The sequence below is a fragment of the Fonsecaea erecta genome (assembly GCF_001651985.1).
Source record: "Fonsecaea erecta strain CBS 125763 chromosome Unknown Scaff10, whole genome shotgun sequence".
In the NCBI taxonomy this organism is placed as follows: Eukaryota; Fungi; Ascomycota; class Eurotiomycetes; order Chaetothyriales; family Herpotrichiellaceae; genus Fonsecaea; species Fonsecaea erecta.
The window spans coordinates 1,232,231-1,253,994 of record NW_017387253.1 but is presented as its reverse complement, the minus strand read 5'-3'; the positions used below and the strand labels follow the sequence as shown (position 1 = coordinate 1,253,994).

The window sequence follows — 21,764 nt, the reverse complement described above, 5'->3', positions numbered from 1 at the left end:
CGGTCTTCCTCCGATCATCCACACACAGAGACACACGCATCCAATTTCCAAAGGAGAACCCCTTAAGCCTGCGCGGTCTTAGCGGCCTGCTGGGGGTTGACCTTCTTGCCGTCCTTGTTGTATCGGACTCGCGGGGGAGGGGCACGGTTTCGGCGGCCTTCGCGCGACCGGACGCGCACGATCTTGCCGTGGATGGCGCACGACACGCAGTACTGCAGCTTCAAGTACATCTTGGGCACAGCGTAATCGGCGAAGACGGACGCATCGGAGATATCACCTATTGAATTTGGAATGGGCCCATCTTGTCAGTCCACGGTTTCTCCAATTTCCCTTTTCCCTCCCTTTTTGTGTGTACGCATGTGTGGGTGTGGGTGTGGATGTGCGTTGCCCTCAAGGTATAAGAATACGTACGGATGGCTGCCGACTCGACCATGTTGCGGATCGTGAATCTCTTGATGGCTTTATCTTTGGGAACGCAGCGGGAGCAGTTGGAACACCGGACGGGCTTGACTCTGCCTCTGCCCTTCTTGTTGCGACCACTGGGGAGTTTGTCAGAAAGAGGCAACAATGTCGAAGTCACACGGGAGGACGGGCATACTTGGAAGCTCGCTTCTTGACCATTTTGACTGTCGGTAACGGCGACGGGACGTAGAAAGTGTGCTCGAGACCCTCAGACCGTAGTGAGGGCGATGGTGGTGGTGAAATCGAGGTGAAAGTTGCAGAGGAGCTGGGCCGTGGGCAATTGCGAATAATCCCAAAAAGTGCGTTTTTCGAGGTGCGGTGGGTGGGCGCCAAGTATCACGCCCGCAGCTAGTCCCGAAGTGGTTAAGTGCATAGGTGTACCTGGCGACCTCCTTTGGGAATTGGGCGAACTGCCAGTCTCGAATGGACCGCCATTCATATTACCATCAGATTGATTCCAAATGCTAGGGATCTGGATACACCCTCGGCTACATTGGCTCCTGAGTAATGTCTCCTTTCTAGCTTCGTACAGTTCTCGGTCTACTGGTTGGAAAACAGTGATTTGTGTACAAACAGACGGTCAAACCAGGGCAAAACCGTCTTGCTTGACGGCGAAGCAGTATCGAAGCCAGATCCTGCAGTTGATATTGAGGTGTAGTACGATTTCACTGAGTAGATGCCTAAGGAACTCAATAGTAGCCTTAGAAGATGGTTTTGTTAACAGTGTCCTACCACCAGCCATGACCCTGAGGAACCACACAATAGGCCGCCACTGGTCGCGAGTAGTAAGGCTTCGTGGAGACCTGATGAGCATATCTTCAAGTTTGTTGAGCTGAGGTTGAAAAGTGCAACGCCTGGCATGTACCCCAGTGCGATCAATGCAGTATCTCCTTCCAGTTCGAGATCATCTTGGCCATCATCAAAGATTTTGACGGCATCTTCCTCAATGCTCCTGTTGACTCCTCGTCCTTCGCTACTCGCAAATAAGTTGAGAAAGCTTTGGTATCTCCATCATCAGATACCTCGGTGGCTGCTGGGCTGAAGCACAAATGAACACGGTTGTCTTCGTGAAATTGCATAGTTCGGACACTTTTCTCATGCGACAATGATTGCAAGGCCACTCACAGTTGCATTGCCATTAATGATTACCCGGTTCATCTTGAATTCTGCACGAGGCATTACACCTTCTGTTTCTGGCGCACTCCATGCAAGCCCCTGTGTGACGACCCGAAGAATCGGTCATGACAAGAGCTATCAAAATGCAAGAGTTTCTCGCAAGAGGAGCGTCCGAGACTGGGTCTTATTGCTAGATTCGAACGCGCAGCCGCATGTGCATCAGACGAAGCGACCCCGTGCGTCAAAAAAGGATGTCTGAAACCAGATAGATATCAATCTCTGAGTGGTGAGGCTGATGTCTTGCTTTGCTGTTGAACCGCAGTTGGTATATTCTGCTACAGGCAGAGCTAGTCCACATTAGGCATGGCTCATTGGCTGCGTACCTTTCGCTGCTCTCGGTGATTTTATGTGTCGACCTTGACATAGTTATTTTTCGAGCAGCTGTTACCGCGCTGCCTTCGGCAGAGACCGTGTTCGCTCACGATGTCGCTGTCAATATGTACGGAATGCCTTTCGCGGCTGAGAATCTCACCGACCACTCCGAAAGCTCTTGCTGTCACCGCATCGACCTGGACTCAAACGACATCTTTTCACAGTTCTGCCGTGCAATTTAAATCCCCTTTATTGAAGAAGAAAGTCTCCCAATCCGGTACCTCAGCTCCCAGAGCTCGTCAGTCCCAATCCGCGCGCCTGAAGAAGAAAAGCCGCGACCGGCCCAAGCTACCGCCCGTCGGCGAACGTCGAGCCCAACGCCGCCGCATCGTTCTCTCAAACACCAATGCCTTGCCTGTATCGGACATGGAGACATGGAGCAAGGAGAATATGGTGGACGAGAAGTCTCTTGGGCAGATGATGGCGCTTGACGGTGCACTGTTGGATCAATTGAGAGATTCAGGAGCCTTCAAGACGACTCAGAACTGGAGTCTATTTCGCCGGCCGGCGACTCTGATACGAGAGGAGACGCTTCGAATTGCGAAAGATATGGAAGCTATCAAGCAAGAGGGTGGGGAAAAGAAGGTTGTCAAGCATTTAGTCATTGGCGAAAAGGCCAGTGGGAAAAGTGTTCTCATGTTGCAAACCATGAGCATGGCCTACATGAATCACTGGATCGTCCTCAACGTCCCGGAAGGTAGGAGCATTTCCATGTACTTTCAGACCTAAGGGCGAAATTACTAACTCTGGACCCTTGCAGCTCAAGATTTTGTGAACAACACGTCTTCGTACGCCCCTCTCCGACACGCCGACGACGAGTCTGAACACATGTACATCCAACCACACCTGACGCAACTCCTGCTCACCCGCATTGCCGCCTCCAACGAATCCGTCTTGAAGTCTCTCCGACTTAACCACGTCCCTCCCAAACCACTGTCTCTAAAGAACAACTCCACATTACTGGATCTCGCTCAAAAGGGCGCAGGCGACCACCACCTGTCGTGGCAAGCATGGCAAGCCTTCTACAAAGAACTGACCGAACCAGGACAGAACCAACGTCCACCGGTCTTGGTCGCTGCCGACGGTGTAGACCATTGGATGGGTCCCACAGCATATCGCGACAGCGAGCATAAACTCCTCCATTCGCACCAATTCACGTTGGTGAAGCAATTCATCAATCTCCTGTTCACAGGTAGCACATCGAATACGTCGCCATTTATCAATGGTGGCATGGTGATCTACAGCACCTCGGGCTCAAACACTCCCGCCTTCCCGACTTTCAACCTCATCCTCTCCCAGATGCGCGCTGTCCAAGTGGACTCGATCGCTCCCACGCACCCCGATTTCCCCTTGCCGAAGCCCTACAGTAAACCCGATCCACGAGTCCTTGCCCTTTCCGCACCGGCCACCCGCGGAGGTTTGAACTTGCTGGAATTGAAGGGGTTGAATAAACTAGAATCGAAGGGCTATTTGGAATATTTTGCAAAGAGCGGGCTTTTGCACAGGCGCATTACGGAAGGCCTAGTGAGTGAGATGAGGGGATTGAGCGGAGGCGGCATTGTGGGTGAGTTGGCGAGGTTGAGTAGACGTGTGATTGCTTGAAAAGGACAAACTACGCGACAGGGGTTGGGATTCGCAGTTGTAAAGCAGAGGATGAGCAATGCCAGAGAAGAATGGAGGTCTGGAAGATCAGCCGATGCTGATGCTTTTATACACCAGAGAGCTGCTGGATGAGTTGTCACCCACGGCCTCGGTGGGCAGCGTTTTATATGGGCGAGGACTGGGGTGAGAACAGTATTCTATATAGCTGGCTCATTCAGGCCAGGTAGGTCGCAGGTCTGAGCTAAACTTTGTGTGATATATGAAGGAGGGCTGTGTACGATGAACCCGGTACTATTGGAGAATGCACGCACATAAGATGAAATGGACAGAGGACTCTGTTCTACTGTGATCATCTGCGAGGGAGCTCAATCTGGAAATGGGACGTCAATATCAGAATAATACCGAGCCTCCACGACAGGAGGGAAAGGCGAAGGTGACGGTGAACGGACCCCTGGAGCCGCTGCGGATTGGCAGTTGGCAGCCAGCCAGCCAGTTTCATATATACAAGCACGGGCAATAGCTGCATCCAGTAGGTAGGTACATGCATGGTCCATACACACATACATACGTATATACATACAGACTCGGGTCGACAGGCGGCATCTGGTGAACCTTCGTCCTAGGAGACGAGACGTGCAGCATTCCTACGCTCCTCCAGTCAGGGATGCCAATCAGCCTTGCATTGCTCCTTGCCCCTATCTCTCTCTCCGGGCGACTGACTGGGCCGCACAGCCTCGTTTCTCTTCTTCTTGTTTCTCTTCCTCCTCCCCCATCTCCTGCCCTGCTGCTGTTCCTTGTGTGTTGTTTGGAAGCTCATCATCATGCCTTCTCCTCCTCTTTTTTCCTCCTTTTGTCCCCGATTCTCTCACCCCAAGCCATTCACTCGACTAGAAGATGGCGAGAGCGTTCGGGGGGCTGCCGATGGCGCCGGGCACGTTCAAGGGCACGCTCGTCAGGAGGAACTCGTATCGGCCGACTTTCTTGCAGTGGGCGCCGAGGGCCTTGAGGTCCCACAGTTCGCCGATAGCCAGGCCGAAGAGGGAGAGGAAGTATTGGTGGAGAACTGGACACACAAAGTCGATGAGTTATAAGAAGGGATTTCAGGGGAAAGCGCAGCAAAAAGAGCTGTGAAAAAGACTTACCAAGCTCGCTGATGGTGCCCGGTCGGTTGCCGTCCTCCTCGATCGTGGGAGGCAGAACCTCAAATGCAATGGCGTCGCCCGCCACCGCAGCGAAGTGGTGGTTCCACACCCACTTGGCCGTCTCCTTGCAGCCCTTGACACCGACTGCCTTGTGCGTGCCTAGCATGCGTTCCTGCTCCTCGGCCGGGGCGGCACCCAGGTCCTCGGTGAATCCGGAGCGCACGATCAGGATGTCGCCGTGCTTGAACTTGGTGCCCTGGTGCGCGGCCACAGCCTCGAGGTCCTGCACCGAGATGGCGTGCGAGTCGAAGCAGTCGTACTTGATGCCCTTGGCCTCGGCGTAGGCGCGGTAGTCGAGGAGGACGCCCCGGCCCACCAGCCCGCCACGGTCGTGCCAGTGGTTTAACGAGGGAATGGTCTTGTCCAGGTCGACGTTGCCGAAGGTCTGGACCAGTTGTTCCTTGGTCGGTTTGGCGCCGTTATACCCGCATCCGGTGGGCTGGTGGCAGTAATGGATCAAGCTGTCCCACTGCGAGGAGCATTGTGTGTTGAATTCGACCTCGTCGTCGAACCCGTGCATGTCAAATGGCCCTTCCTTGAAGGAGAACACCTTGTGTTCCAGGCCTTTCCGCAGGAAACCCGGCTTGTTGATGGCGCCGATGGGCCAATTGAGCGAGACCGAGACGCCGTCGCGTGCTTCCTTGAAAGCCTCTTGTACCACCGTCGGGGTCAGGAGGTTTATGCAGCCCAGATGGTCCTTCTTGCCATCCTTGTCGAAGACACCCCAGGCACAGCCCTGGGGCATGCCCTCGACTTTGGGAAGGGAGTCGAAGTCTGGGAGATTAGAGTAGTCTGCCATTTTCCTGTGAGAAGGGAATAGGATTGGGGTATTTCAATAAGGAATAAGGGAAGCAATGTGAGGAATCAGTAGGACGAGCAACAAGGAGGAAGGTTATACGGGGAAGGGAACTACTTGATCGGAGGGGGCCTCTGTAACTCTTTATAAGAATACCTATCCGGAAAGTAATTTCCAGCACACCGAGAAGCTCGTAACGCTTGAGGCTTCCCTCACCTCAGACCATTTTCCAACGCGCGCAACTCCTCTCGTGTCAGTGTCGTCGAGGGCAAGTCTCCAGAAACGAGGGGCAGTGAGTGGCATGGCTCCAAACTCCCCGGTGGAGGAGGAGATGATGCCCCCTCAGAGAGCCTCGGGTAAATCCATTTTTGACGAGGGATGAATGGGCCAAGGATTCCACGTGGGGATAGAGTGGGTGTGTTCGTTGCTGCAAGCCGTCCAATGGGTGGGCGCGGCACCATGTTGTTCGCCTTCTTCTACGGCCTAGCCCATGCTCCGCAGAAGAGGAGGAGGGGGAACCTGGGTGTGACACAATCATGGTCGGGGGCTCAGCGTGGGCGTGGGCGTGCCACGTTCCGAGGATGGAAAGAGAGGGAGTGATCGATCGGTCTGGGACAAAAGGAACCTTGCAAGAAACTAAGAAACTCGGACTCCAGGCGGGGGAAGAAGGGGATCAAGCTATCCCGAAAAAGTACTGCGCAAGGAGGGCGAGATGGTGGCAGACGGAAAACAGAAAACCCTATTTTCCCTCCCGGCTGGAGAACAATGGCCGAGGTTGGATCAATCCAATCCCTGAAGAACACATACAGTAAGTAATAATATGACCGTGCATGAGCAGGTTTAGGCAAGGCTAGGTAGGTAATGTGGACATATATAGTAAGAGTAACCATAAGACGCTCAATGGACACGGAGGATCAACTTCCACCTCGACGCCATTGAATACCGACAGTATGTGAAGAGGACTGGCGAGACTCTTTTATCTGGGGAGCACAAGCTGTTCACATCACAGCTGTTCAACCCTGTGTTTTGCATACGTCGACTGCTGCACCAAAGGGCCCAACCGAGGGAATCCGGATTCATTTCTCCGAGAATGTATCTCAGCCTTGTCTGACTCCGAGCGATTGGCACGCCGAGATCTGAACCTGTCTCGTCGGTGCGTGGGAAAGGTCTCAGGAGGAAGGTGGACAGAGAAAAGGACCGGGGAGCTTGAAATGTCGACCGATGAAGGACAGAAAGGTCGGTACTGGATTGTTGTTGCTGCTCTATCCTCTTCCGCCTTTCATCCTGAATCTTCTTTAACCCATGGAGGTGTTCCTCTCCAAACACTCATAACGATCTTGAAACCGAGGACTCGAAACACATATCACGCCACAATGTATCCGTATAGAGGTCCCGTAGCAAAATCCGGTCCTTCGTGCAATGCAGTACCGTTCCATATCACAACAATGGCAATGGCCAACTCCATTCCCAGTCAAACACAATGGCTCGCCAATTGATCTGTCAACACGCGTAGTTGGAGAACTGATCAGTCTGGGCTGTCAATCCGAGAAGGAAGGCCTTGATCTTTCCCTGTGCTGTCTAATGCATGGATCCCTATTCTTCACTCGTCGTTGTCAAGATCACCCATATCCTCATCGTTGTCTTCGTCACTGTCCCCAGCTTCGATCCAAACAAGCCGGGTTCCGTTATTAGCAATTTGCCAGACCTAGAATCCATTCATTAGTAGACAGCTCATAATCGAGAGCAAAATCAACGAGTCATGACCATAGGACACAACGAGTTCACTTACGTCTAACAGTTCGTACTCCTCAAGCGTCCGGACGAATTGGTCACTCGTAAATCCTTTCGCTGTAACCAGCTCCCTGACTCTCCCGAGATTGAGTTCTCCCCTGGCTCCGCGACCAACACTCGCGGCTCCCGATTCTCTGATGCCGCGAATCAGGTCGTAGATCTTCGAGCTCACGGTCTGATCGCCGTGTGAGCGCTGATCGTGGTGCAAGCTGGCCTTGGACACTTCGATCAAGCGGAGTGCTTCGTCGACGTCTTCATTCACCACTTCACTGCTGAACCGCAGTCGCGCCAACGCCTGCGACAAGCGCAAGACGCCGAGCAAAGTACGCGGCGACGTGTGGGTGAAGTGCTTCTTCGAGCCCTCATCCCGTTTCTGTTGTTGGCGCATCCGAACATACGCACCCACCATATAATCACTCACAGACTTCGGCACATTGGGCCTGAATGTGCGCGCCTGAGCAATATACTGTCTAACTTCGTGAGGCGAGAACACCACGCCTTCTCCTTCGCGTTCCGGATGTCGATTGTGCATATGCACGTGGCAGACATGCTGGGCCAGTTCTTCGTCTGCTTCTCGGGAGGGCGTGTCCAAAATCAGGAAAAGAATGTCAAATCGAGAAAGGAGTGCGGCGGGGAGGTTGATGTTGTCCACAGGGGAGATCCGAGGATTGTATCGGCCATAGAGGGGATTGGCTGCTGCAAGGATCGAAGTTCGGGCGTTCAACGTAGTAGTAATGCCGGCTTTGCTGATTGAGATGGTTTGCTGTTCCATGACCTCGTGAATAGCGGTCCGGTCTCCGTCGTCCATCTTGTCGAATTCATCGATACAGCAGATACCGTTGTCCGCGAGGACGAGTGCACCGCCCTCAAGAACCATCTCGTCGGTGACAGGATCGCGCATTACTGCGGCCGTTAAACCGACACCACTGGATCCACGGCCAGTCGTGTAGACACCTCGAGGTGCCACTTTGGTGATGTATTTCAGTAATTGCGACTTGGCCACACCGGGGTCACCCATCAAGCAGACATTGATATCTCCACGAATGCGCATTCCATCACCCATCTCCTTGGTCACACCGCCAATGAGCAGAAGAAGGAGGGCCTTCTTGACATCAAGATGACCGTAGATTTCTGGTGCAATGGAGCGAGCAAGGTATTCGTACATATGACCAGATGCCTTGTAGGATTCAATCTTGCGGATGATACGCGGATCCGTTTTCAGATCCTGGTAAGCCTTTTTGTGTTGTGTGATGTGTTGTGCTTCGAGGTAGGTATCCGTCAATAAACCAGCCCGAATAGCTCGGAATCCGGTGTACGGGGTAGGAAGAAAAATGCCATCGACGTCCACAACGTCTCCAGGATTCAGCTGTCGCGCCAGGCTGCCATTACAGTGGATCGTTAGCGTTCTTGGAATGTGACCAACAGGAACTTGGTCTGCCATCTCCTGGATTTTGACTTCCTGAAATGGTAAGAACTTGGAGGCGCGTGTCGACGGAAACAGTTGACCCTTGGAGTCGTTCTGCTTGCATTCTTCTGACGGGCACATTTGCAATGGTGTGAATTGTTTGGCAGACACTGGCTGAAAGATTTCCGAGCCGCAGCGATCACAGGTGTAAGCTTGAATTCGTATGCTGGGCTTGACGTCCGAGACTCTTGTGGTGATGCCACGCACAGTAATCAAGTGGCCTAGATGTTCTCCTCGTACTTGTCGCACTGCAAGTGTCTTCTTACCGACATCCGCACCTGTGGGCGTTAAAGGCTTGAAATTGAGCGTGTATCTTCTGGTCAGTTCTGGCGGAAAGGTGGACACAGGGATGGCAGCTTCGGCGTCTGCTTCGGCGAAAGACGCCACGGTTTCGTTTCGTTTCGCTCGCTGTGCCATGATAATGTCGAGGACGTCGTCCTTAAACCTGGCCACATATTAGAGTCTAATCTGGTGGAAGCATCGCAATAGCCATACGATATCTCCTTGCTTGGTTTTGGCATTATCTTGTCCACCGCATCCGAAAACAGGTCGACGTAGTGCTTGGTGTTGTTTGTGATTGATTCAACAAGCCTCAAATTCGTCTCGTCTCCTAACGAATCTTCGAACTATAAAACTGTCAGTTGTAGGACATCATCGACTCAGCCTAACGCGCACCTCTTTCAGATCGTCCAGCTCTACCAGTATGTTTTGTCGCTCTCGGTCTGCAACCTCTTGAAGCATTTCCAGGTACTTCCTTTTGGGGCGCCTCCTCGCTCTGGTGTCATCTTCGTCCGCAAGATCATCCATGAAGTCATACTCGTCGCTGGTGTGATCGCCATCGATGTGCAGGTCGCTGATAGCTTCGGCAGCTGAATCAGAGGATGTCTTCGAGGTTTCGAACTTTTCGAGGAAGGCTTGGAAGGCGTCTGATTGCTTCTCGTAGTCGGCGAGTGCCTTATGTTGCAGGAGCGCCATGGTCGCGTGCGATGCTCTGAGTGTTCAGAAGATAGTAGAGATGGAGGAGTCGAGCAATTGAACAATCTACAGTACAAGGGGGGTGGTTGGGCGAAGCCGCAATGCAAAACGCGTCGCGTCGCGCGTTAAGTGTTTCGGCGGAGCACAGGACCGCACAGGCATGCCGCGGGGCCAGTGGTCCAATGAGAGTAGTGTATTTCGTCTGACACACAATCTCCTACATACCTGCGTATATTTTCCCTCTAAACCGGAAATAGCTTCAGTCAGACGAACTCCTGCGCTTTGCCGAGGCTCGATTAGTGGCAATGGCCATCGGAAGGACATACTCTCAACAATCAACTTCATCCACTGCTGTATATCACCATAATACGGTTCTCTACACGGATAGACTTCCTTTCCTCTATCTTTGCTCTTCCTTCTGACACCGAAAGTCGTCGCCGATGTTCTCAAAAGTCTGTCTCTACTGAATCGCGAAGCGCTTCCCCTGCCCGTTGGAGTTTGAACCCTTTGCTTAGCTGTAACTGCACTCCGAGAAGATGCCTCCTCCCGTGCGCGCTGAGGTAGCGCTGGTATCCCTCCAGAATTGCTTGGTCAATCTGCCACCGGGGCTGATCGCGTTGATCAGCAACACCAATATCGTAAGCTATGCTTCAGGAAAACGTTCTTCCCCTGCTCACCTTATCCAAGCCAGCTCAAAATATTGTCGTCGAACTACAATACCGGTCGCAGACTCTTTCTTCTGGAGCCGTCTCCAGTGGTAATAGTACCGGCTTTCAGCGATCTGCCTATGTTGGCTGGACTGGGATGCCTAGCCGAACAAGACCGGCGTCACTTCTGAACAACGACCGAGCCCGACTGGGAAGTAGGGAACAGGATGTTTCAACTGTTGAGATTGATGCGACATTTGCGAAACTGCTTGGGCTGTCAGAAGGCCAGAAGATTGGCATACTGGTTCATCTTGACCCGCCTGTCGCTCACAGCATCAATATCGAGCCACTCACGCCTGCAGACTGGGAAGTTATCGAGCTTCATGCCACTTTCCTGGAATTAAACCTTTTGTCTCAGATTCGTGCGCTTCCAAATCCTGCATACAGTAGCAAGACTACCGTTCAGGCGGAACACACCCACCCCTTAACCCTTCATTTGTCGCCGACGTCAACGGCGAACATTGTCGTTACTTCTTTAGTACCTCCTGTCCCCAACACCATCCCATTCGCAAAAATAGCTCCCGATGCTGAAGTCATTGTTGCGCCCAAGACTCGGCCCAAATCTGGGAGGAGCGATAGGCGAGATGCAAGGAGCACGGCAAGCAGGCGAAGCGGTAAAAGCGGTGTCAGCAACGTCCGCAACCGGACAGGCCCTGCGAGACCTGCATTATTCATGCGCGCGATTGATCGAGGATTGGCAAGCGGCTTTTTCGGTGAAGACCAGAACATCTCCGAAAATGATAAGCTGTGCATCTGGCTCAGCAGCGAAATGATTGAGTCTGAAAATCTCAGAGCGGCCGCATGGGCAAACGTCACTATTATCAAACCGGCCGGTATGCGGGCTCAGCTGGATAGTAGCCAAGTCAATCGACTCAAGGAGGAAGAAAGCAGCGAAGTTGGAAGACCTGCTTCCAAAGTGGTCGCCCAAGTCCTTCCCTGGTCATCTCCACTCGACAGTAATCACGCAGTTCTATCGACCTCACTTTGCAAAATGCTGGGCGCTGAGGGGATGGTTGGGATCATTGTCCGAGTTCAGGCTGCTGGGCCACCATTGCCCCGGTACTCTATCAAAAAGTTCCAATTCTATCCGTTTCTGCCCGCAAATTCGAAGAAGAAAGATGGCCTCCAATTCGGCGGAGACTCGAAAGCAACAAAACAAGCACTCGCCGACAAAATCCGACTGGCGTTCGCCGGAGAGGATGGACTGCTGTCTGGGCCAATCACTGATGGAATGGTTCTTCCAGCTTCCGGAGACTCCTCTTCTGTTGCATCATTTGATGGTGGAATCCTGAGGTTTCGTCGTCCGGCAGAAGTCGAAGAAGATCATGATAGTTCTTGTCTGTGGGTGCTGGGACAAGAGCAAGACCATGAATTCGAGGTTAAGGCTGAAGTGGCCCGGCCTGTGGAGCTGGCGACCTTGTTCCCTACCTTCGCCCATGGAATACCCAGCAAGCTTCCGAATCTGATAGGCGTCGATGGGATCTTGAAGCAGTGCTTGTCAAGTCTGACTCTGTGCTCGTCTGTGCTGTTGACCGGCGGCGTCGGTTCAGGCAAGACTTCACTCGCTCATTGCATATCACAACGGCTGCGAGAGGATTATGTCTTCAATGTGACCTATTTTGATTGCCAGAAGTTGGTCACGGACGAAACCAGGGTCTCTACTGTGAAGGAGACGCTCACGAGATTGTTCATGTCAGCATCTTGGTGTGCAAGACTAGGCGGACAATCAGTCGTCGTCTTGGATGATCTGGACAAGATCTGTCCTGCCGAAACAGAGCTGGAGGTCGGCAACGACAATGGTCGCAGTCGTCAGATCACCGAGGTCCTCTGTGCCGTCGTCCGCCAATACTGCAGCATCCATTCTGGCGTCACTCTTCTGGCCACTGCACAGTCGAAAGACTCGCTTAACAGCATCATGATTGGAGGGCATATAGTGGGCGACATAATCTCTATCAAGGCTCCAACGAAGGAAATCCGACGAGATATTCTAGCGTCTCTCACAAATGATGGGTCGCAAGTTAGCCACCGCGGCCACAACCGAAATCAAAGTGATACTAAAAGCATGTCCGAGACCTCCTGGATGGATCCATCGAACCCGTCGTCAAGACCAACGTCTTCCGCCTCATCACCACCTGTTGAGGGTTTCCGTGTCGCGCCCAGCCTCGATCTGCTGGATATTGCGGGAAAAACCGATGGATACATGCCTGCCGACCTGGTCCTCCTGCTGGCCCGCGCCCGAAACGAAACACTCACACGCATGATATCAGAAAATGACGACTCAGATGCCCCGCCTACGCTGACGAAGGCCGACTTCGACGCTGCGTTGAAGAACTTCACCCCTTCTTCCCTCCGCAACGTAACATTGACTCATTCGACCACCACCTTCTCTTCTATCGGTGGACTGCATGGCACACGCAATACCCTCCTCGAAACACTTCTCTACCCGACGAAATACGCGCCCATCTTCGCTCGCTCTCCCCTCCGTCTCCGCTCGGGATTGTTGCTCTACGGATACCCTGGCTGTGGCAAAACGCTCTTGGCCTCCGCGGTAGCGGGAGAGTGCAACCTCAATTTCATCTCCGTCAAAGGCCCTGAAATCTTGAACAAGTACATCGGTGCATCTGAGAAGTCTGTTCGAGATTTGTTCGAGCGCGCCCAAGCTGCAAAACCTTGCGTCTTGTTCTTCGACGAATTTGACAGCATTGCACCTAAACGTGGACACGATTCCACCGGCGTGACAGATCGAGTGGTGAATCAGATGCTCACACAGATGGACGGCGCCGAAGGACTTGAAGGTGTCTACGTGCTAGCGGCTACGAGCAGGCCGGACCTGATCGATCCGGCCCTTCTGAGGCCTGGACGACTGGATAAGAGTCTGTTGTGCGATATGCCAGATGTGAATGACCGGCTGGATATCTTGAAGGCGGTCAGCACAAAACTGCGGTTGAAGCCCGAGGTCGAGAACCGGCTACTCAGTGTTGCGCAGCGCACCGAGGGCTTCAGTGGCGCAGACCTCCAAGCGCTCATGTACAATGCCCATCTAGAGGCGATCCACGACCTTTTGGGCGACAAACAATCGGATCAGCAAAAGGGTCGGGAACTGGTCAACGGCACGAACAACAGCGGCAGCAGCTCTGCTGGAGGAGGGAAACGCCGTAAACGCCACAGCACCCCCGGCAAGCCCGATTTCTTCCACTTTCTGTACTCGCCGGAAGAGGACGCGGTGGCGCGGAAAGCACTCGGCACGGGCGCCTCAACGACGGAGTCCAGAGCCGCGATCGCATCGAAGATCGAGGAGCTGAAGCTGGCGCGCAAGCGCGAAAAGGCGGCCCTGAAGAACTCCTTTGCACGGCGCACGTCATCCGGAGGACCTCTCCACAATGGTCTGGCAGACGGAGACGCAGACGACGCCGAGGCCGGTGGCGGCGCCGGCAAGGACGAGGTGGTGATCGAGTGGCGACACATGGAGAAGTCACTCGCCACGACGCGCAGCTCCATCAGTCCCGAGGAGCGGCGACGCCTGGCCGCCATCTATCAGGAGTTCGTGGTCGGGAGGAACGGCGAGATGCCTTCTGGCCAAGGCGGGAGGGAGGTCGGGGGCAGGACGAGTTTGATGTGAATAAATAGCCCGCACGAGGAGCAAGAAGAAAGGGATTTTGTCGATACAATTACATACAGTCAGTATATTATATAAGAGCGACCCGTTCGCTATCAAGCTATACTATTGTATACTGAAACCACCCTTGTTATACATAAATACCATATAGATCGGCACTGCAAATCAAGGACTGCGGAGAAGGATAGCCAAAGCACATCGATCGATCGAGATACACGGAGCCTCCCTCGAGAGATCGGAGCTGAAATCGGGAGCTGTGCGGGTATGTTCTACTGTATAGAGCCTTCGAAAGATTCGTACGAGGTACATACTACTGGGCCGTTTCTTCCCCCCTCCCATTGATAACAGCCACGTTTACATTCAGATTCGAGAAGAAAGGAAGGCGAGAGTGAGAGAGCGAGAAAAACAAGGAAGAATGAAGAAGCTAGTATAGGAACTAGATAAGTAGAGAAGTAGAGAAGCGGTTTATGTACCATGATCGAAGCCGCTACCATAGTAGCAGCATCAAAATCAAGTGAAAAGTGACTCCATCCCGATGTAGTGACCGACTTCAGGATTAGAGAGCAGAGAGTCAGGGATCAGAAGAGCCCAAAGAGTAACACCAGTACTGGCAGCATCGCAGTCATGGGGTATCATTCTTACTTCGCCGTCGCGCGACTAATAGCAAAGACGCCAACAATAACAACCGCAAGCGTGACAATGGCGCCAGGAAGAAGCAGGTCATTCGGTACCCCGGCAATAACTTGGGGCTGCTCTTCCTTGCGCTGTTGCATAACAGGTGGCGCTCGTTTCGACCGTATCGTCTTTGCAATGGGAACCGCTTCATCCTCTTCCTCATCTTCGTCGCCCTCGTCTGCCGCCTCGATTACCGTCTCCTTGAGTATGGATTCCGGAGGGGTAGGCGGTTTCGAAAGTTGAGGCCTTGGGTCGATAGTCGTGGCAATTGGCGGTTGGGCAGGGTCATGTACAAACAAATCGACCTTGTCTCTCTTCCCTTGCCTGGCCAGTAGTATTGCGTCAAGGAGATCTTGGTCCGTGGTGATCGAGACGGTATCACCTTCATTGTCCAGGTAGCTCAATGCATAACCTTCTTTGCCCAATTCACCCTCCTCGACAGTGGCTTCGCCGCCTACCGATTCCACTTCACTGCCTAATTTGGCAGTGACCTGGTTGACCAGCTCAGTCAGGCCGCTGCCAGCGAGGACTTGTATCCGATGAACTCGTCCGCTGGGGGCTTTGAACTTGAACGGGAATGGTGTCTCCTCTGGCGTTTCAACAGATGGAAGGACCTCGGAGTGAACATCGTCGCCTCGATGCGAGGCGGAGTCGTGTGGCATCACGCTGTCTCCTCTCTCAAAACCAGGGCGTCCCGGCTCCGACTCCATCATTGACCGATGGCCAGGCGTGGTTGGGCGATGGCTACCTTCGCCGGACATGATTGATTCGGTGTCATTGTCCATTGATAGCCAAAATTTATTCCATGCCGGTCCTTCTGCTTCGCCAGAATTCATCGTGTTGATCTGTTCGAGGGTGGCATATGTCAATTTGAGAACGTCGACCATGCCGACGATCTCACCCTCACCGTTCATGACCGGGAGATTGAGGTAATGTCCATCTGTGACTGTGAGCATTCCTACCCCGATTAGCGGAAAAAGCACTTACCATGCATCTTGCGCAGAGCAGCCTGGATGCTCATGTCTGTAGGCGCGAAATCCGGGTGAGGGGTCATCACCCTCACCACACTGCAATTCGACGGATCAAGGCCAGGGGCGATGACACGTAGCACGACGTCCTTGCTCGTGAAGATACCGGTGATGGACCCTTGATCCTGCACCAGCACGGCCGTTGTGTGATTTTCTTTCATGAGCTGAGCCGCCTCTTTAACCGACGTCCTGACCGAGACAGTGGTGGGAGGGAGCCCATTCAGCACGGACTCCAATGTAGGTCCCGACATCTTTTGTCTCAAAGCCTCGACATACTGAATGATTTGTTGGGGCTGGCTGGAACCCAGTTCAGACTGTACACCTTCAAGGGCATCGTACAGCTTGCGGGATGAACTGTATGCACGCTCCAGCTTTTCCATGGCTTCGTAAAAGCATTTTGTGATATCGAGAATGCCGGAGATGTCTTGGTTCTCGTCCATAACTGGCAGATGTCTGAAGCCTTTGCGGACCATGAGATCCAAGGCGTCGGTAGCACTCGTGTCCGTTCTCGCGCACAGCGGGTTCTTGGTCATGATCTGTTCAATGGTGACTTGACTGGCTTTGATGCCAGCGCCCACAACACGGAAGGCCAGATCCTTCGCCGTGAAAATACCCGCGATTCTATCGTCGTCATCTGTAACCAGAACGCAATCTTCTCTCTTGGCAGCCATCAGCTGAGCAGCCTCGGCGACGGTGGTGGAGGGCTTGATCTGTAAAGCCTGACTGGGTTTGAGGGCCAGGACAGTTCCCGGTGGCGCCTTGCGGGTATGTCGAGCGCGGGCGGGGGCGTGCTTCTTCTTGCTGAGGTCCGCTTCCATCTTGCGTCGGATTGCCTGGACGCAACAGCCATGTGAGTTAGGCACAGGGAAGGCTTGAACAGGTTGGGTGGCATCACGCACTTCGTCTCTCTTACTCTGTTTCTGCCGACTTGCGGACACGGTCGAGGTGCCCGACATCTCGGGGGGCGTAGAATTACTGGCAGACTCCAGCTTGGGACGAGGGATTGCGGAAGGAGAGTCTGCAAATGGGAGTTGACCACGCCGGTTGGGCGTGCCTCGATAGGTGCCGCTGACCCCAGACATGGTTGACGACATGGGGGAAGGGACGTGGTTGACCGCAGATGGTCTGTGTGAGTCAGGGGGTGCGAGCACAGATGGCTTCGTTGGTGTGAGTGCGAGTGATTGAGGTCCTGCAAAGCCGAAGATTTGATGTAAACAACGGGATCTCCATGACCCCCTCGGACTAACTTGGCTTCACTAGCTTTCATCAACGGCCTGTCTGACCAAAAGATTCAGCAGGTGATGTCGTGCATGTCCGCGTGACACGAGGCAAAAAGGTCCATCAGACCAAATCAATAATGGGGCGCTGTTATCCACACCCCCATCTTTCGCCGTTTCTGCCATTCTACCGAGTACAGAGTCAAGCTTTCGGTGTCTCCTACCCTCAGTACGTCTGTAAACTTGATAAGGCCTCGAGCCTACTGCAGTATGCATTCTCCCATTGAATAGACACCAAAATCCTGCAGAAATACGAGTCCATCATGCCCAATTCTGAGCTTATCCCTCGAGCACTGCTGCCGTTGCACCATAGCAACCATAACTACGAGGTACACACACACGCGGCCACTGTCCAAGATTTTTGCAATGTGCCTTCCGTGTATCATCCGGCGACTGGGATTCTACACGTCAGACACGACCCTTGAATTGGGTTCCTCGAACCTCCATGACATCCTTATCGCCCTTGTTTGAACCTGCGCATAAACCTTGCTTACCGTGTTGTGCGTTATATTGTATGTTTTTGAGTTGCATCTCATGCTCCATCCTTGTTTTCATCCCCTGCATTACAGACATACTTCTCGCTCTCAGTAGACTCACAGCCGGCCACACCCATCCACCGGCAGGGATCAATCAAGTATGCCCACTCCTCCAAGCCAGCCCGCAGATTTGACCCAGCTGTTCGACACGAGTTTCCCGTCAAGACGCCCTGTTGCCTCAATACAGAGAATGAGCCTCCGCTCCGAGTATCATGAGGCTATACGCAGGCTGTTACAACACATGGTGTTCGCTCTCCTTCTGGCTATCCGATTGTACATGCTCCCTCTTCTCTACATATCCCACAAACTCTCGGTACACGATGACCCTTGGTATCCTGCAATTTGGAATCTAATCCTACGTCCTGGACGGACACTGGCCAACTGCCGCCGGTGTCGCCAACGAAATGACAGTGTCAAAGTTTAGAAAGCATGGGCCAGCGTCATAGATGGGATCTCTGCTCCTGTCAGAATATTCAGAAGCCTGTATACATTCAGCAGGATGGTCGACGACCACCCAAGCATCCTACAGCCGAGTCCATTCCCTCAGCCAAATGCTGTGACAGGTAGCGATGTTGATGACCAGTGCAAGGGCGAGGGTGGCGAGCAAGATCGGGATTCAGGATCGACAGTATCTACGCTCGAGGCACCCGTCAGTGCATCTCAGATATACCATGCAGCATTGCTCAGCAGCAGCACTCTCGATGACATCCTTGCAGCGTTCGAAGCCGACAGAGATAATCAGGTATCGGGTTGCGATGGCCTTGAGATTCACCGCGGTCGACATGCACGTGAAGTAATGGGTCTACGGAAGCGGTCACAATATCGCACTCTCAGCGTCCGGTCGAACCCCGAAGCAGTGCTTGCTGCTGGAAAGGCGCATGGATCTATTCGCAGTCGTGATGTTCACTCGTGTCCACGGGAACTTCAACCTCCCAAGACATCGGAACCGCGAGGCAACGGGTGCCGCGTGCAAGTCCAAGCTGAGGTTCAATCAGACCACCCGTCACCTAAGAACAGTCCCGAATCACATAAACTCAATTACTCTCGTTACTACTTGCCTGAAGCACAACAATCTGACGCGGGGCGGGACTCAAATGCTTTGGAACGATGCCCGACATTTGCTCGTCGACAGGCTCAGAGCCGCCTTCCAAGACGATCGGAGACCGGGGACAAACAAACCCTTACCATGCTGAAAGCAAGAGGTGCAGCGTCAACCCCTGAGCTCACTATATCTCCGCCAGCCCCGACTAGACGCGTTCGGCTGCAACGAAGAGTACGACCCAGGAAAAATGTGGCGAAAGCTTCGAACGAGTGAACCTCAAGGTGGGTAATTTGGTCCGACATGAAGAACACAAGGGTTAGCATCGAACTCGTCCGGTAGGACCTTGCAGGCAGATAGTCATCTTTGAACAGAGAGAAGAGAATGTTTTATCTTCGATGCACGATGTTATTGAGAGGAGCGCCACGTGAACGGCGAGCCACATTTCACTTTGTGCTGAGCCGCGCCGCCGCCAAGCTGGGACTTTCGCGCGTGTGGGCGCGCCTCACTAGCCTCTTTAATCCATCTCTCAGGCCCTTCTTTAATGGTCTCGCAATGCGTCAATCCAGAGTTTACGTATACCTCACTTTGACCTGTGCTCGTTCGTGATCCGCTCTACTCATTTGGTTGGAACCGGTTCGATAAGCCCTTTTCTAGAGACTCTTCTATTCGAACACCATAGTTTCTCCTGGGAGAAAGGCCTACGACATCATCCCCGCCGCTGCTGGTGGCGCAGGGCTCATAATATGTTGGTGATTTCCTCTTACAGTGTGAGATCCAGTCTGACAGACCTCACAGGGAGAATTTCGAGAATATCTACCTCGACCTCTCAAAACAGTCCGGCCGTTGTCGTCTAGCAGATAGCGGACTCGGTTGGAAGCCAAGCGGAGCGAGTGAACCCTTCACCCTAGACAGCAACCAGATCGGCGCGGCGCAATGGAGTCGAGCAGCAAAAGGCTACGAACTGAAAATCATCACACGCGATGCCGCCGTCATCCAACTCGACGGATTCGAACAAGACGATTTTGACCGTGTCGCGAAAGCGTTCAAGATCTGGTATGGCATCCACGTGGAGAACAAGGAGCATGCGCTGCGAGGGTGGAATTGGGGCAAAGCCGAGTTCGGACGAGCAGAGCTGGCCTTCAATGTCCAGAACAGACCAGCTTTCGAGATACCCTACTCAGAAATCTCAAACACGAACCTAGCAGGCAAGAATGAGATTGCCGTCGAGTTCAACCTAGGTCCGGATGGGCAACGGAATGGCGCAAATGGCCACAAGCCTGGAAGCACCAAGAACCGAGGCCAGAAGGCCGCCGCGGGCCGGGACGAACTTGTTGAGATGCGGTTCTACATTCCCGGCACAGTATCAAAGAAAGAAGTGAACGGCGAGGAGGGTAGTGGCGCCGAAGACGAGGACGAAGAGGAACAAAACGCCGCCAACTTGTTCTATGAGACCTTGATGGATAAGGCGGAAATCGGAGACGTCGCGGGCGCCACATTTGCAACCTTCCAGGACATATTACATCTCACCCCGAGGTTCGTTCAAGTCCTGTTTCTGATCTTTAATGCGCGGCTGATAAACTGATCTCATATTCCAGAGGACGTTTCGACATTGACATGTACGAGAACTCTTTCCGCCTGCGTGGTAAGACATACGACTACAAGATCCAGTACCAGTCTATCAAGAAGTTCTTCATCCTGCCCAAGAACGATGAAATGCACACGCTCATCACTCTTGGCCTGGAGCCTCCTCTCCGGCAAGGTCAGACGAGGTATCCTTTCATCGTCATGCAGTTGAAACTGGACGACGAAGTGAATCTGGATCTCAACATGACAGATGAACTCCTACAAACGAAATACAAGGACAAGCTGGACGCACACTACGAAGCACCCATCCACCATGTCATTGCCAAGGTCTTCAAGGGACTGTCGGGCAAGAAAATAATCATGCCCTCCAAGGACTTTGTCAGTCATCACAACATGAATGGGGTTAAGTGCTCCATCAAGGCCAATGAAGGTTTACTCTTCTGCTTGGACAAGAGCTTCATCTTCGTGCCCAAACCCGCCACTTATGTCTCGATCGACACAATACAAAGTATTACCATGTCACGGGTCGGAGGAGCTTTGGCAGCGAGTCGAACATTTGATATCACCATCACCTTGAAGAACGGTGCGGGAGAACACCAGTTCAGTAATATCAACCGTGAGGAGCAACAGCCGCTGGAGGCGTTTTTCCAGGTAAGGAACCATGCAACTTTCTGCTGTCGCTGCTTGAGCTAACCACAGGCACACAGGCCAAGGGTATCCGGTTCAAGAACGAAATGCTCGACGACTCTTCGACCTTATTGAAGGCTGCCCTTCAAGACCAGGATCTGGCATCCTCCGACGAAGATGATGATGCTGGCGTAAATCGCGGTTCTGCGGACGAGGATGACGATTCACCAGATGAGGACTTCCAAGCTGAATCGGAGAGCGACGTTGCAGAAGAATATGACTCGGCCCACGAGAGTGAGGGTAGTGATGCTGGAAGCGACGCAGAGATGGCTGATGCCGACGATGATGCTGCGGGCGTTAGTGAGGACGACGAGGAAGAGGAACGGCCACCAAAGAAGAAAGCCAAGAAATAGTGACCTCGCTCTAGCACTAGCAAGTCCTGTAGATGAGCTGGCGGCTATCATGTGCTTTGTATATCAGCGCCGAGCAAAAGCGGGACCGCGACACAGCTCGAACTAGAACGCCGCAGGTCCATATTATTTATCCCAGACGCACACGTAGATGTGAATCTTAACCAACTTGTCGCTCTCAGCGACTTGTTCCCACACAACAAAATTCATCTTCCTACTATTATATATAAAGTAAGTTGGCTTGTTGTGCCTCTCCATCATTCCGCCCTACCACGTGATCATTGCTCACAAAAGTCTCGCTGCTTTTGCGTCACAGAATGCCAAGATGACCCCGGCTCGGATTTATCTTGATCCGACCGCGCTAGTCACCACGGCGGCGGCATCGGCGGGTTTAAGAAATCGAGTTGATTGTCGGGAAACC

At 53.1% G+C, this 21,764-nt stretch overlaps 7 protein-coding genes across 7 annotated transcripts; 3 read left to right on the top strand and 4 right to left on the bottom strand.

The window, feature by feature from the left end:
- Positions 1–62: 62 nt before the first annotated feature.
- Positions 63–621, bottom strand: AYL99_10156 (40S ribosomal protein S26E; the record flags this gene model as incomplete). The annotated part of the gene is made up of 3 exons (XM_018841662.1): positions 63–277; positions 412–539; positions 599–621. 3 exons carry the CDS (start codon positions 619–621, stop codon positions 63–65), a joined length of 366 nt encoding a protein of 121 aa, XP_018689371.1.
- A 1,440-nt stretch (positions 622–2,061) lies between these two features.
- On the top strand, positions 2,062–3,612 carry AYL99_10155 (hypothetical protein; the record flags this gene model as incomplete). Its single annotated transcript, XM_018841661.1, has 2 exons — positions 2,062–2,707; positions 2,771–3,612. The coding sequence occupies 2 exons, from the start codon at positions 2,062–2,064 to the stop codon at positions 3,610–3,612; spliced, it is 1,488 nt and encodes a 495-aa protein (XP_018689370.1).
- An 887-nt stretch (positions 3,613–4,499) lies between these two features.
- AYL99_10154 (hypothetical protein) lies at positions 4,500–5,613 on the bottom strand (the record flags this gene model as incomplete). The annotated part of the gene is made up of 2 exons (XM_018841660.1): positions 4,500–4,675; positions 4,755–5,613. 2 exons carry the CDS (start codon positions 5,611–5,613, stop codon positions 4,500–4,502), a joined length of 1,035 nt encoding a protein of 344 aa, XP_018689369.1.
- Positions 5,614–7,210: 1,597 nt separating this feature from the next.
- On the bottom strand, positions 7,211–9,841 carry AYL99_10153 (minichromosome maintenance protein 7 (cell division control protein 47); the record flags this gene model as incomplete). Its single annotated transcript, XM_018841659.1, has 4 exons — positions 7,211–7,315; positions 7,400–9,311; positions 9,362–9,492; positions 9,542–9,841. 4 exons carry the CDS (start codon positions 9,839–9,841, stop codon positions 7,211–7,213), a joined length of 2,448 nt encoding a protein of 815 aa, XP_018689368.1.
- Positions 9,842–10,377: 536 nt separating this feature from the next.
- On the top strand, positions 10,378–14,167 carry AYL99_10152 (hypothetical protein; the record flags this gene model as incomplete). Its single annotated transcript, XM_018841658.1, has 2 exons — positions 10,378–10,479; positions 10,529–14,167. 2 exons carry the CDS (start codon positions 10,378–10,380, stop codon positions 14,165–14,167), a joined length of 3,741 nt encoding a protein of 1,246 aa, XP_018689367.1.
- A 635-nt stretch (positions 14,168–14,802) lies between these two features.
- On the bottom strand, positions 14,803–16,949 carry AYL99_10151 (hypothetical protein; the record flags this gene model as incomplete). The annotated part of the gene is made up of 2 exons (XM_018841657.1): positions 14,803–15,779; positions 15,827–16,949. 2 exons carry the CDS (start codon positions 16,947–16,949, stop codon positions 14,803–14,805), a joined length of 2,100 nt encoding a protein of 699 aa, XP_018689366.1.
- Positions 16,950–18,179: 1,230 nt separating this feature from the next.
- AYL99_10150 (FACT complex subunit pob3) lies at positions 18,180–21,346 on the top strand (the record flags this gene model as incomplete). Its single annotated transcript, XM_018841656.1, has 4 exons — positions 18,180–18,991; positions 19,518–20,255; positions 20,318–20,957; positions 21,014–21,346. 4 exons carry the CDS (start codon positions 18,180–18,182, stop codon positions 21,344–21,346), a joined length of 2,523 nt encoding a protein of 840 aa, XP_018689365.1.
- Between the last annotated feature and the right edge of the window lie 418 nt (positions 21,347–21,764).